The sequence below is a fragment of the Chaetodon auriga genome, chromosome 6 (genome assembly GCF_051107435.1).
Source record: "Chaetodon auriga isolate fChaAug3 chromosome 6, fChaAug3.hap1, whole genome shotgun sequence".
NCBI lineage: Eukaryota > Metazoa > Chordata > Actinopteri > Chaetodontiformes > Chaetodontidae > Chaetodon > Chaetodon auriga.
In genome coordinates, this window is record NC_135079.1 from 13,062,872 (window position 1) to 13,078,893 (window position 16,022).

The 16,022-nt window shown below is 41.0% G+C and overlaps 1 protein-coding gene across 1 annotated transcript in view; it reads left to right on the top strand.

Annotated features, from left to right (window-relative positions):
• Positions 1–13,275, top strand: part of slco3a1a (solute carrier organic anion transporter family member 3A1a) — a 36,077-nt gene extending 22,802 nt beyond the window's left edge. The window contains exons 3-10 of the mRNA XM_076733730.1: positions 5,834–5,932; positions 6,019–6,291; positions 6,861–7,025; positions 7,121–7,319; positions 9,351–9,519; positions 10,075–10,247; positions 10,374–10,438; positions 11,485–13,275. Coding sequence (XP_076589845.1) covers positions 5,834–5,932; positions 6,019–6,291; positions 6,861–7,025; positions 7,121–7,319; positions 9,351–9,519; positions 10,075–10,247; positions 10,374–10,438; positions 11,485–11,837 — 1,496 coding nt within the window. The 3' untranslated portion in view covers positions 11,838–13,275. The remainder of the gene's footprint in view (positions 1–5,833; positions 5,933–6,018; positions 6,292–6,860; positions 7,026–7,120; positions 7,320–9,350; positions 9,520–10,074; positions 10,248–10,373; positions 10,439–11,484) is intronic.
• The last annotated feature ends 2,747 nt before the right edge of the window (positions 13,276–16,022 follow it).

Here is a 16,022-nt window from a genome sequence, read left to right on the forward strand (position 1 = left end):
TCCACATATATTTATTGCCTAGCTTGTGGTAGTCTGGGTACAGTGGCATGGTAAGGACAAGGCTGAAATGTGTTTGTGAGGGACTATGAAAGGTGTGACAAAAGTGCAACCATTTATCGATTAACCTGTGAAAAGTGCCAGAAGCTTTACTCTCCTCATTCAACACAGCTGTCTAAAGCAAGCTATACTCACATCACCAACTATCAAAACATGTTAAGCTAACTAGCATGTTGCCATCACTGTCAGCATGTGGCCCAGCCCATCAATCAATCTTCCCTATCTACCTCCCCTTAACACTTTTTGTCTACAGCATCACCAGCAACACCATCAGCAAACAATATGCTAACTAACACTAATCAGCTGACAACATGCTAGCCAACAGTAAGCAGCTAACATGCAAGCTAACATTAACAGCTTACACCATCAGCTGGCAACATACAAGCTAACAATATCAGCTAACACCATCAGCTGACAGTATACAAGCTAACAATAACAGCTAACAACATGCATGCTAACAATAACAAGCTAAGAACACACAATAACCAGCTAACAACCAAGGATATAATATTAAGAACAGGATACAATGTAACTGGATCCATGAAAAGCTTTGGTCATCAAATGTTAATTTAAAATGCTTGTGCTTTTTCTCAGTGGAAATGTCTTCAATCTATTAAACCCAGTGCACTGTATAGTAGTGTTTCTTTCACAAACCAGAAAACAGTTTACAGTTCCTGTGCAGTTGATGAGAGTAGAGGAAGTATTGCCAGGAAGCAGATGGATGTTGTTAGGTGTGGCGTGTGAGTGAAGAGGTCTAGTCTGAATCTTTTGTGTAACTGTCATTTTGAGTGAAACTTCAAATGCACATGCAGAAAATGGCCTGTGCTCAGTCTGACATCTCTGGCCTGTTTCCACTAGGTCTCTTCAATCTTCAAATGTCTTTACACTTTTACACGCAGAGGATGTTATGACCTGGTGTAAGGCAGAGGAGGAAGACAGAGTTTTTGTTTGAAAGCTGTAACTTTATAGAATGTAACTTTGAAATCTTGTGTCTGCTTAATGCATTTCTTCTGTCCCAAGAGTCAGTTGACCTTCTGACACAAACTCATGTTTAGGTCCCAGAGCCAAGACTCTGGCTCTTAGCTTTATCTTTAGTAATCATTTAGCTCACTCTCAGTTTCAGTCTGGCCCCTTGTGAAAGTGGCACAAGCTGTTTGGCCTCCCACATCGCACTGTCCCTCTGCTCTTATTTAGCTCAGGGGATTACTGAGCCAACTTGAGCAGGATTAATGGAGGAGAAGGAATTCCTTTTGTACAGTGAGAGCAGGAAATAAACTGTGGAGGGTGCAGGAGTAATGCATCTGACATTTCACATACATTTAACTTATAATCTCAAACCCTGGTCTACAAACTGCATTTTGCAAATTCTTAAATGCCCATAATCTTTATGGAGGACCCTGTGTCTGTGTTGAACAGCATTAACTCAGCCTCTCACTGGTTTCACCTGGCTTCACATTAATCTCAGGCGTGATTTTATGAAGAGTGCAGCCTGTCATGGTTATCATCTCCTCTATTACGGTTTAATCTTTGCATAGTGGTTTGGCTGAACCATTACGAAGGTATATAGGGTTGAAGTGCTTGTATGTGGTCATGTACTTAAAAGGAAATGCTGTGTGAAAAGTGTGACGATAAATAGCTTGACACCAATCACCTATTTCGCAAGTGCTATGTGTGAAATACTGACCCTGATCAGCAGCTTACACAGAACAAAAAAACATTCATCTGATTTCAAAGGGAAAGCGTGGGCATTTGTACATTCATTTGTGTATTTAAGGTAACTTTCCAAATGTTCATGTAGGATATGGGATGCATCTGTGGGTTAATTAATATCCGGAAAAGGACGAGGCTCATGGACAGTTGCATTCCCAGCCTTTTCTATTGGTCTCTAAACAAATTAGAGGGAGACAAAAACACTAGAGCTGAGCTTTGTTATTGAATTACATCTGACATGCTCCCCTGAGAGTATAATTCACAGGATACTAAAAGGCTCGGGCGAACTACAACATGAGCAAATTAGTTTGTTTTGTACTTATCTCGTAACAGGACCGCTGGAAGGGAAAGGGGATTTAGAGGCGGTTTGCAGAAGTAGTGTGTTACAAAGATTATACCCACGGCTGTGGTCGTGTATTGTCCTTCATGGAGATTTAATGTGCTTAACTTAGGTTTTCTTTTTTTTCTCCTTCATCTTAACTCTGTTGTGACAAACATGAAATATGTCCCTTTTACAGGCACAGTTGTCTTTTTATGTGTGGCCTGAGAGCAGGGGTCGGTTATTTGAAATACGATAAGGAGAAAGAATAACTGTGGCACTGACATGGATGGGGAACAGAGGGTTGTGATAACAGTATCCAAGTTCGTCAGTATGTGCTGAGGGAAATCCTTCACATGAAACTGTCCGAAGCAGGCCTAATTTATGGTCGCATGACATTTATGTCCTCTCCTCTGCTCCTGCCTGTACACAATAAAAATATACCTAAAAATAACCTTAAATAGGATGATTGAATGCTTATATCTGCATGGAAAGTATATAGCTCGAGCCCGAAGGTAGTTAGCTTAGCTTAGCATAAAGACAGGAAGCAGGGGCAAACAGCTAGTCTAAATGACAGTTATTGGATTTAGGAGAAGTTAGATGTAGGCCTACTAATTGCCGTCACAAAGTGCTGGACGGACAGATAAACTCTTGTTCATCAAATAATGGTCACTAAGAAACTGTTATTTTTACATCCTGTTTCTTGGACAGAGTCAAGCTAACACGTTAGCTGATTCCTCCCTTTTTCCAGTCTTTTGCTAAGCTAAACTAATTTGTGACTGGCTGTTGCTGCATATTTACCTTATTGGTAGCTAGATGAGAAAGTCAGTGTCAATTATCTGTCTGGATGATTAACAGAATTTGGGAAACCGCTTGCTTGCTACTCTTAACAAAAATGACAGGTTATGGTTTTCTGGGGAGGTAATGTGTCTGACTATTTCCTGGCCAGACACAGTGACTTCCTGGTTGCCTCTCAAGCTGTTTACCCCGCTTCTACTTTTTGCTTTTTGTGCTAAGCTAATCAGCTCCCGCCTCTAGCTCTACACTCAATGGACAGACATGAGAGTTATTTTGATCTTCTCACCTAACTCACATCAAGCAAGGAAATAAAGATATTTCCCAAAATGTTGAACTATTCCTTTAAGGCAAACTGGAAAATCTAGCCAGAGATTTGGTCATGTTTGCATGTAGCAGCTCCCAAAAAGGTAAAAAGATTGTTTTTATTTTGAGCACCTCACATTAAGAAGCTTAGGTTCCAGCTGGCAGAGGGAAAACTATACTGAAGCAGTGTTGGACTTGAGGCTTTGCTTATGTTTTGACTACAAGATCCAGTTCATGTTCATGCTAGCTTAATCTCATTGTGAGATAGCCTACTCAACTTGCTGCATGTTTTTCCTCTTCTGGCTTTGACCTTTTTTTTTTGACCAAAAAAAAAAAAAAGTAAAAATAAAAAATATTTTAGTTCATCTTTCATGTGAAGATTACAACCACACTGAAAATTGTGTTCCCCTTGTTTACCGTGCAGAAGCAGCAGCTCGATAAGGACGCACGGCCCCTCATAGATTAGTGATCTTTTCCACATGTGAGGCTCGTGCTGTGGCACAATGTTATCATCAAGGAGACAGAGTTTCTTAAAGTAACCGGTGGCACGGATCTGGGTGGAAACATTAATCCTCTCAGTGGTCGTGGACTCATGGGCTAGCTGAGCCAACATCTCCTGCAAGGTGATTTCACTGACTGTGTTTCCTCTTTGAGGTTTCCTGTGGTGAAAGCAATTGTGATGTTGTTGCTATGAAGAGACAACACTCAGTTTCTAAGGAAACACTCGAAACAGAGAGTGCACAGGCCTCATTTGCAACACCACAGGCAAATTTGCTAGTCACATAACGACTGCGGCCCTCTTTCATGAGAGTGCTGTCAAACTGCACAGTTTCATTGGTGACTAGCCACTGCAGCTCTTTCGTGTATGTCTGCATGTGTCTGTAGTTGTGAAATCATCTGTGTATTTTAGAGGTGCTTCAGCTCTGTCATTTGAGCTCAATTGTTTTAAACTTTGATTTCAGATTTGTCAGTCCGGCAGTCAGAGAGGAAATGAGCCGTAGCCTGGTCTGACCTACCTTCTTTTGTTGTAACAGAACTTCAGAAGGTAGCTAAAGAAAGAGGTAAAAACCTGTCATGCTCTGACGCCTCATGGACGCGCTGTTCATTTCCGTTTTGGTCTGAGTGTCAGCCGCAAAGATGTTTCAGCTGTATACTTGTGAAACAGTAAGACAGCATGTTCACATCCCAAGATGAAAGCCCGTTTCTCTTTTGTTTCACTGCTCGTCTCGTCTAATACCATAGGTAGTGAGCCACACCTGTCTATTTCCTTTATGAGAAGAATAAACTGTGATGTGAAAGAGGCCACAATCATGTCAACATCTTGACTCCCTTCCTATGTGGGTGGTCAAGGCAGGAAGCAGGCCCGGTATTCACTCTCAACACTAGCAGAGACGCACAGAGCTTAGTCACAGTTTCCACGCTTGTTCATTAAGTGGCTGCTCCTGGCACTGGAACAATAATACTGGAGACGCCGTGCTGATAGCAGCGCTGTGCAGGCCAACCTATAGCCAGTAAAGGGGATGTTTCTCATGCTGCAGGGCCAGAGGAGGAAGTGGAATAGCAGAGATGATTTTATCTTATTTTGATGGTAATTTGAAGCTAGCATTGCCGTTCTTGTGAGTAGCAGTGGTCAAACTTAGATCCGGTTTGTCGCTGTGTGCCAGATACAGTCCAACGCTCCATACTGCAGTCTAATAATAGGCCTACGACAGATCACAGGACTTACAGTCAGGGAGAAATTTGTCTCCCAAATTGAGCTTTGAGTCTTCATTATCTGCCTGCAGTCTGAATCACACGCCAGACTCTCACCCCACTGACAGCGCTCTAATGAGGATTTTGGACCAAGCTCCACATTTTATCTCCAGCTGCCCACTAGAGCAGATTAGAACAAAAAAACTGGTTTCTGTTGTCAGGTGTCTTACTCACAGTGTGTTTGCATTTGTTTGTTCGGTGTGTTATCCTGCGAGGATGAGAAAGCTGAACCATGTGATCGTAATGAGCGCACTGACGTGTATTTTGCCACCACTGCTGCACTCCCCTTGTGGTTTTATCTGATTCGCTTGCTGATTTGATCTTTTGTGACAGCCAAAATGTTTGCCTGTTTGCAGTATCATATTCAAGTGGCCAAGACGTTGCTTTGCATTCATGATAAAATGTTGATTTTTAAATGTGTTTTTTAAGTCATTCATGAACTCACTTACTTTGTTGGGTGCTGCACTGGGCTTTAACATGTGTTTAAAATCAAATGTGTCCCACCAGAGCAGGAAGTGTGTCTCGCCAAGACAGGCAACAACAACAATAAAACACTATCCATGTGTTAAACACAACAAGCATCACAAATCATCAGCAGTTTACTGTTTGTGCAGAAGTTCATTCAGTTTATTGAAATCATGAGGACATTGCCTGCACATGGTATAAAGCACCCCTTGTGTATGTTTTTGCTTACCAGAGATGTTTTTCAGCATCATCCAGATTAACAGTATTATACAGAGCATCTCATGATTTTGGTTGGTGACCTGCAGAACAATATTTATGTCTGTTCCCTCTCATTTTGGGGCTTGTTTTTGACGCTATGAACATATTTCTGAGAGTGTCAGGTGAATGAAAGCAACACCAAACATTAAAGTTGGTATTTGTTTTGTGCAGGAATCCTCTTCTCCACGCTGGTGTTTGGGCCAGCCTGTGGCTTCATCCTCGGCTCCGTCTGCACTAAGTTCTATGTGGACGCTGTCTTCATTGACACCAGTGAGTTTACTCTCTCTCCAGTGTTTTTTTTTCCAAGCATTTCTCTGTGCTTGAGGTGTACTGACTTCTGCTGTGCCTCTCTCCAGGTAAGCTGGGCATCACTCCAGATGACCCGCGGTGGATCGGGGCCTGGTGGGCAGGCTTCCTCCTGTGCGGTGCCTTACTCTTCTGCTCAGCTCTCCTCATGTTTGGTTTCCCTCAGTCACTGCCGACCAGGGAGAGAGAGGAGGGTGCAGACAGTGAGCAGGTTATGCTTCCTCCCTCTCTGAATTCAGACTACGAGACTCCCAAGTCCAGCAACGGGGTGGTACGCAACCACGAGCCTGCCAACAGCCCCACCTGCTGTCAGCAACTCAGGGGTGAGTGTGCAGCATCCTGGACTGTACTGTACTGCAGTGTTGTCATGCAAAGAAAATTCACATGCTGTAAATGTAAAAACCTTTTAAAATACAGGGTATATATTGATGAATGCATTTTCTATATTTCTAGATAAGAATTAAAATGTTCAACTATACTTTTTTTTTGGAATTGGTCTAAAAGCGGTCAGACCAGCTCAGTGTATAAGAATTATTCAGCTCCTTTTAATTAAATAAAAGTAGTTATACCACAATGAAAAATACTATGCTGAAAATGTTGAAATGAAAGTATTAGCAGCAAAATTTACTGTACTCATTATGCAGAGTATCCCCAGTCATTATTATATATAGATATTACTGTAGTACTATTACTGCTGATGCGTTAACTAGTATACCAATAGTACTCGTCATTGCTCTGGGAAGCCATTGGTTTATTATTTGTTATTTGATCACTAAACTAATTCAATCAAGTGCCAAAAAAGGCACAACAACAACAAGAGAGTCATATCTGTGCTGCTGATCATCATGCTTGGATATTCATGGTCGATCCCTCCTTGCTTCTTCACAACTAGTGATCCCCAAGGTGACCAAGCACCTCCTGTCGAACCCGGTGTTCACCTGCATCATCCTGGCGGCCTGCATGGAGATCGCAGTCGTGGCTGGTTTTGCAGCCTTTCTGGGGAAATACCTCGAGCAGCAATTCAACCTCACCACCACCTCTGCGAACCAGCTGCTAGGTGTGTGTTCACACAGCATTCACGCACATGCACGGGAGCACGCGTTTGTATATAACAATATAATAAACATGTTTTGGCACCATTTTATTTTTAAGGGATGACAGCCATTCCGTGTGCATGTCTGGGGATCTTCATGGGCGGCCTGCTGGTGAAGAAGCTGAACTTGTCGGCGCTGGGAGCCATCCGCATGGCCATGCTGGTCAACCTGATCTCCACCGCCTGCTACGTCTCCTTCCTGTTCCTGGGCTGTGACACCGGTCCTGTCGCAGGAGTGACGGTCCCATACGCCAACAGGTAAGAGAGAGAGAGAATATGTGGCGGCCATTTGTATTTAAAGTTGAACACAGGGTGAGGCTGTAGTTGTAAGATGAGGAAAAAACACATTTACTTTTTTCTTATAGGACAATAAATAATATTCAAGCCACAAGTAGGCATTTCTTTGTTTTAAGGAGTTCACAGTTTCAACCCGAAAAAGTTGGCAACCACTGGCTTAGGGCAGTATTATTCTGTTATATAAATATATATTTAACTAGTTAAAGTGACTTAATCAGTGAGTGCAACATAGTCACGCTGCCTGAAACTTCTCTGCTTTCAAACAGTCTCACTTCCTGGAAAACTGGTCTTATGATGGCCTGGATTTTCCAGTTAAGCTGCAACAGAATATTTATGTAAAATAAGAAGAAACAGTTGATCCCCAAAAACCAGTGAGATTTAATAACCTATATCATGAAAGAAATGTGAAGGTTTGTGCCCTGTCATAAGGATCCAGTTATTCTAATAAATAAAAATGCGCTGTGAAAAGCTGCTGCCAAGGTTAGAGGACTTTATTGGCATTGATGTGCAGACGGTCTAAATGTGTTAATAAAAATTCTTATCACTGCCAGTCATTGGGCCACAGCGGGCTTACTTTTTATTCAAACAACTTTGTGTCATCTCATGGACTCTATAAAAGATTTTCCATTCAGAAAGTGACCTCGTGTTGCTCCTGGCTGCGCAGACTGAATACGAATGCAACAGACCTCACTGAATCGCCCTCCAGGCCTCTGAAAGAGTTTAGGACCAAATTATTATTCAGCAGGACATTTTGTTGAGTTTAATAATGATTAACTGGTCGACTGTAACTACCGGCTGATTTACATACAGACAGAGGCGCTTATTAATTTTTGTGTGATGATGAATTTCACTCCTTTGTCACTGTCTGCGTTTTTGTTGTTTATTTTAAAAACCCTGTTTTTGCAGGAGCTGGGAATTAGATTTTCCAGTGTTAGTGGCAATACAACACCCGAGTCTTGATAGTGATGCCAAAAAGCTTTTGAGGAATATGAACATGTTTTTATATGAAAACACTTTCTGTTTAACAAAATAGGGCAAACTTCAAAATCAAAAACTCTATGAAGGAAAAAGTCTAAATTTGACACAAATATAGACTTTTCCATCATTCAAACAGTAAATTTCTAATTCAATTGATTGATTCATTGTCAGTTTGTTGTTATTATATGTTGGTATAATTAAATTTTTAGTGCACAAGAGCTGCAACGATTATTCGATTAATTGATTAGTCAATTGATAAATAATTAATCAGCAACAATTCTGGAAATCGGTCAAGTGTTTTGTTAAAATTTTTTAAGCATAAATGGAAAACCAAACTAAATATCCTATTAGGATTTATTGAACACATCAAAGACATGTATTTATGGACTTTTTTTACGGATCAAATGGTTCATCTGTTCATCAAAAAATAATCTGTAGATTAATTAATAATGAAAATGTCATGGTCAGCAGATTATGACACACACACACACACACACACACACACACACACACACCTAATCATATGACATAGTTATTCATTTGGCTTTAAGACAGTGAATGCTTACAGTTGAGTAACAGAGAAGATGAATAAGAAGAATTCCCGTTACAGAGGTTTTCACAGATCCAGTTAAATACAATTCATTTTCAGTCCAGGGTTAAGATACTTGATACAGATACTCGGTGTCAAGGTTTGATACCTGGCCGTATTGTTGCCTTTATTCCTTGTCAATTCAGTGTGAAAGCAGCATTTTTGTCTGTGTGGTGGTCCTGTAGAAATACTGACTTTAGGCCTTCACTGCTTTTCCATGTGGTAGCCTGAACCCAGCCTGCTCCAGAAGAGGTTTAGCAGTGCAGTGCAGTTTCCATGGAGATGTTAAAATTGGACCAGAGGCCCATAGTATCAGTGATAAAGGGCTGAGAGTGCTTCTTCGATTTTGTTTGTGCCTCATACGGATATAGTTGGTACTTCCAGCGGGAGAGGATGCTCAGCTTTCTCTCTGTGTCTCTGTTCAGGACTCTGCAGGTGGGCGAGAAGCCAGAAGCTCAGTGCATCAGTCACTGCAACTGCTTCACCTCCTCCATCAGCCCCGTGTGCGGCTCCAACGGCGTCACCTACCTGTCCGCCTGCTTCGCCGGCTGCACCCGCACAGGCGGCGTTGAAACCACGTCGAGGATCTCTCAGGTCTTTACCCTAAGACCAGCTTCTGATAGGAATCAGTAAAGAAAAATCCCAATCTCACTACGGGATAGTTATCCACCTGATTGCACCACAGAAGAACTACCAAACCAACTGCAGATGACGCAAACTTTTCTTTGAATTCATTAAGATGTTCTGTATACTTTGATATGAAAGTTCAAAGTAAAAGAGTCACAGTATTTCATAGTTCTGTCGTCAGCTATCACATGCCGGGCAATCAAGTTTTACTGTGGTTCTTTCGAGATCAGATGCCGACTGCAGATTAGTGTCCTCTATATTCAAATCACATGCAGAGAGAATTTCTCTCAGCTCAGCAGCACAAAATATCACTGTTACTGTTGTCGTGCTGCTGCAGTTACAGCAGTTTAATTTTATTGCTTTTAAAGTGCTGAAATCGAGCACAGATCACTGAGTTGTTCTGTTGCCGCCAGGCGTTCCTCCAAATGTGGGGAAAAAAAAGTGAAAGTACGTTGTTTTCCCTGTAATTTGATTTCTTGTTTCTGTTCAAACGGGTCTTGAATGGTCTTTTGCCCTCCACAGAACCTGACTGGATGCGCTTGTGTATCTGCTGAGAGTGAACTCGCCACAGCGGTTCCAGGGAAATGTCCGACGCCAGGCTGCCAGGAGGCTTTCCTCATCTTCCTGTGTGTGATCTGTGCTTGCAGCCTGGTGGGAGCCATGGCCCAGACGCCCTCTGTTATCATCCTAATCAGGTGTGTTTGTGGATATAAACCTATGTGTGTGTGTGTGTGTGTGTATGTGTGCGCGCAGCATTTGCAAGCACAGAATCTATAAGGAAAACAAAACATAATCACTTATTCTTCCTGCTTCTCTTGAAGGACTGTGAGCCCTGAGCTGAAATCGTACGCACTCGGAGTGTTGTTTCTTTTGCTGCGACTCCTCGGTAAGAACTTTTATCAAGGATGACTTACTAATTTTAGATGCTATGGGTCTGTCTCAATATTCACACTTGTTGCTTTTGCCACTGTGGAAGACTGATTCAACAGAACTCGACTTCAGATGCTTTCTTTGTTAAATGTATCTCCAAATGGAGAAGAAACAAATCAGATCAACGGCACACATTACTGTTAATGACAGTGGAAAAACAAAAGCACGTTCAGGTGTGGGAGGAGTAATGAGATTAAGTCTAAATCGAGTTATCCAGAAGCATGCTGGTAATGCAAAAGAGACCAAACGTGATATTATTTTGAATGAATCCTGTCTTTTGGAAGTGTTTAGGAAAGGAGCGTAATTCTCAAATTACTGATTAAAAAGCATGTTTAATATTCATGATCACGTCAGTTTGACTTACATCCAGATGGAGTGAGGCCAACTGTTTCCCTGTTTCCAGGCTTGATGCTAAGCTAAGCTAACAGCTGCTGACTAGTGTACATACATAAGGAGACACCAATCTTAACATCTCACTCTTGGCAAGAAATATCAAAAATATCAAACTGCTCCTTTAAGAACGATTTGAACTTTAATGTTTTAAAGTCAGTGTGTAACTGTACAGCGGTTATATAAGCTTCATTTGATCAGGCCGTCTCATTTAGACCAGTTAAATGTTTAAAACCAGCCGGTGGGATGAGATGTTCGAGTTCTAAAATTCTCTGTAATTCATTTCATTTATAAGGTGCAAAGTAGTGAAAGACAGACTTCTAAGGTTCAATATTTATCCTGGTGGGGTAACGGGAGGTAAACAGTCTCTCCTCTGGTGGGTCGTGATTTTAAACTTGAGAAGAGAAATTTTATATGCAGCAGTTAGTGTTTGGGTACAGTACACGTCTGTCATGTTAAGAAAAGACAGAGAGAAATCAGTAAAAGAGAAAGAAACTGGCCAACTATTGAATTGTTATTGACCTAGAATGAACATAAAGTCATTTTTCTGGTCTTTAAAGTTGTTTTTGTGGAATCAGAGTCTGTGTGCTCATCAGTGTTTCTGTTTTGCAGGATTCATCCCCCCTCCTCTGATCTTTGGCGCTGGCATCGACTCCACTTGCCTTTTCTGGAGCTCGGACTGCGGTGATAAGGGTGCTTGCCTGCTGTACGACAACGTCGCTTACAGGCATCTGTACGTCAGCCTCGCCATCATTCTGAAGGGCATCGCCTTCCTCCTCTACACCACCACATGGTATTGCTTACGCAGGAACTACAAGAAGTACATCAAAGGCCACGAGTGCCACATGTCGCCGGCTGAGTTTTACCCGTCTCTCACAGACGGCCCCAAACTAGTGGACAGGACAAAGTTTATATACAACCTAGAGGACCATGAGTTTTGCGAAAATATGGAGTCAGTTTTATAGTTCGTAGCGCAAGCAAAGGACAATGTGGACATTCTCTCAAAGGACTATTTTATGATTTTATTCTTCTTTTCTTGAAAGAATAAAATGTTTTTTTGATAAAGGCAATCTATTTAATGGCCCGGTCAGGTCACAGGAGATGTGGCTCTCCACTGTGCTCCACGTGCTCGCTAAACTGTCGAAAGGGTCCATTTTAGTCGTTTACGTATCAGCGAGGTGTTGTCCTGTGTTGACGTGGTGGTAGAAGACGACTACAGTACTGTCTGGCCCAGTCCTAGTTGATTATTAGTGAGTGGACATGATGCTACCACAACTATAGTTGCCATATTGTTTTAGGTCTGTCATGATTCCAGTGATTTGTGTGAAAAATGACAGTTTCCTTTCAGTCAGTGCACCGTGTGTTCTGTCTGTCGCTCTCTCAAAAAAGAGATTTTTGTGATAAAAAAGAAAAAAAAAGTTTGGGTGGTTCTTCAGTTATTCATATTTAAAAGTTGCCAAGTGTTTACAGACTAATAGTTCATCAGTTAATGCATTTTATGTCAATGCAGGAAAGAGGACGGGGGTTATTATAGTGGCCTATTAGATGTTGTAACTGTCAGAAAATCACGTCTAATAACTCTAAACAAGCTGGTGTTTTCACGTCATCGTGCACTCTTCAGTTTCTCGTCCTCTTGCTGGATCACAGGCACTGTTCTTCATACTGTTTAGACTAGACTGTGAGGTCTTGTCTCATAGGTGCAAATGTGCAATTCACATCTGATACGTCCATGTTTATCACTAGTTTTGTGTGAGACTGCAGGTTTGTTTTTCATGATAGCAGTTTTGTTTCATTTCCATGTTTGTTTTTGCATCTGCAGCCTAATATGTCTTAATAAGGGATTGTTCAGTGAGAATGTTAATTATATTTTCTGTTGACTTTTGCACCTAGTGGAAGAGCAAAGAAAGAAAATCAACAGTAATATTTCTTTGTGTTTTGACATTCAAATGAAAGAGATGAGGAGTAATATATTTGTTTCATTAGGCCCAGAATGTTTAATTAGATTGTTTATGAGAGGAGATTATAGATTATATATGATCTAATTGTCTGAGATGTTTGTGTCTGATGCCACAGAAGATTTGGGACAATTCATAGTGATGATGAGTATGTTGCATTATTGGGGCAAAAATGAAGAAACATAAACTGTGTCTCCGAACATGTAATATTTGGGATTGAAATTTACAGAAATGCTACATTAGGGAGTGCGTGTCAAACAAAGTGAACACCGAGAACACATTGAATTTATTCCCGGACACGTCTTCAGCCCAGCCCGGCGCATACGACCTACAGCTCCACTGATCTCTCTGCAGTTACAGTTTTGACATTGTCCCTTTTCTTACACTTTTTGTATGGCAGCATATCATTTATTTTACTCTGGAAATAAATTATTTTTCAGAAAATAGATTCCAATTTGAGTGTTTTTGCTTCCTTTGTATGTCGGCTTTGTCATTCTTAGACAGCAGCTGTGGTTTGGTTTGGTTTCCTTCTGTCAGAGGCAGCTTACGCAAAACAAACTTCAAAAAGTCACAAAACAAAGATGAAAAGGAAAGATTCAGTTGAAGAAGGGGCATGGGCATGCAGGAACCAAACCTACAAGAAGAATTCAAATAAACCAGCCTATAGCATATAAAACAAACAAGGGGTTTTGCATAAAATTGAAGTATGAGGCAGGATGTTGCTGGTGTTCCTCTGTCACATTACACATGGACATGAAAGAATTACGGTAAATATCACTGATTGTACAATTAGTACATTTTTACCAACAAAGTGTTTTCACCTGTTTTTAAATATATTCGCATCGTCTGGTGAACTGTTCCAATTTTTGGCTCCTGCATATTGAATGATTGACATCCAAGAGGATAATAAAAATACATTTTAAGATAAATACTGTGAATGAATACTTAGCTTTGATACACTGATATACATGTTGTATATGATCACCTTTTATGTACCCTCTTTAGCTTTGAACAAGCGTTGAAGCACCATAAAGAGAACAGCATCAGTTTTGGACTGTGGCTGTCTAGTCACAGCTCATCATGTACCCTCAATATTGCACTAAGTGCTCGCTCACTAAGATGTGAAGTATTGAGCCGAGAAATTAATGGACCACACAAGCACAGAGAGTTCTCATATTTTCATCCGCACAGCAGATTTAAAGCTGCTAGTTTACATTTGGATTTTAGCGTTCAGTCCCTATTCGTAAAGGAGCCACTGAGAGTTTGAGAAGCTGTAAAACACGATGCTGTGTGAAAGAATTTACTGAGCGTATTCTCAAGTAAATCGAGCAAGTAAGAAAGCAAAACAAAGATCCCTGGTTTGTCATGTTTTTCAAGCAGCTACTCAGACTTTCATTGTCTTTTAAAATGCTGCAGAGCTTTCATCAGCATCCAAAGTCAGGATGGTAAATGGCATTGATATATACTGATGTCTGGTTCAGACAGCAAACAGCTGAGAGAAGAAGGACAAAAGACAAGATGAGCTTATGTGTTAATGCAAAATGCTTTACATGAGAAATGAGTCAATATAAAAAGACACGTCAATAGCATTTTTATAAATAGATATATAGAAAGCATAAACAGGATTAGTATGATAATACAGAAAATAAGAATAAGCCATAATTGAATAAAAAGGGAGAATTAATGTTAGAGCGCAGCTGCAGTGCAGCACAAACTGAATGAATACACCAAAATTAATTGATTGAGTCTTGAAGCAGCATATCAGAAATGCATTTTGGCCTAAAACCATTCAGGGCTTAATAAACCAAAGTCAAGTCTTTGACACACAGGAAGACTGAGACCTGGACTGATGTGGTCCTCTCTGCTAGTCTTCGTGTCCTGAATCAGTCGTCTGCTTGACCTTTCAGAGAGACCTGTAGAAACAGCGCACCAGCAGTGGAGCCTCCACCTAAAGATCATATCATCCTTTCATTCTTGATATATTCTGAAGATGATAGCTTGCAGCTGTCCTCATGTGGAATTCATCCTCACCTGTGTCACCAAAGTGTTTTGAACCATAATGACATGAATACATTTTCATTCCATAAACACACAGTGAAAAGCAGCCGAGACACAAACAAATAGTGTGCCATTTTGTAAGAGTGACGACCTTTTTCAGGCAAAAATAAAAGCCATGAACAGCAGATTGAAAGCAGATTGCTTACTGTACTTCCAGCCACTACATTTCCTGATGAAAATGTCAAAACTTTGTGATTGTGCTCAGTAAATCATCATTTTGGGAGCGTCTATTCGGTGTACGGGCGCTCTTGAGATTGTTCCTGCCTTTTCGCTGACATACCTGACACCGTAGTGGGATGAGCAGACACCACCTGATCAACCTTTACACTGACATACTGACATTTTGGCCACACTGTATGTCAGCGACCCTTTGAATTGACGCGAACAGCGTGAACTATGAGATGGCACTTCTTTGTAGCCAACATTCGCATTCCCAAAATATTTCACAAGAGAAGCTGTCACACCTGCACACAGCATATTAGTGTCTGACCTGAGGGGGTTTGGTTTAGTGTGTGTAGGCATGTTGCTTTAACACATTTGAAGACTGATCAGAGACGCTTGTGCTTGAAATTTTAAATTCTGACTTTGTGCCGTAACAAAGCTGAAGTCACTCTGCATTTCTAAACAGCTGAGCCAAAACTAGGCTTTTTGTTTTTAGTGCAAATCTCCCACAAAAGGAGACAATTATCAAGGCACCGTTTCCTTGTTATCTTTATCCAGTGCAACAAAACACAGTCTGCTGGACTGGAATGAATCACAGTTTCATTAAATGGTAGACCTCACTGGGATGAGATAAATAACTGACACCATGTAAACAATAAATAATAAATTAGAACTTTACTCACAGTGTTCATGTTTGGCTCATGCACTGAAGCAGCCGCCCATGAAAACACGTCATAGCATCATTTCCAAGCCCTTGTGAATGTAAATATGTTATGCTTTGAAACATTAGACGTGTGTATAGTGTGTTTCTGTGTGAGTGTGGTTGTAAAGTCTAATAATAGCACAGCGACACTTCAAGACGAGACAAAAAAGCTCGTGTATGACAACAGTATCGGCAGCATCTGCCTCAGTTAACAACAGCCTCTGATACACACCTCACTCCTAATGCTCATCACATCAAAGACGCACAAAACG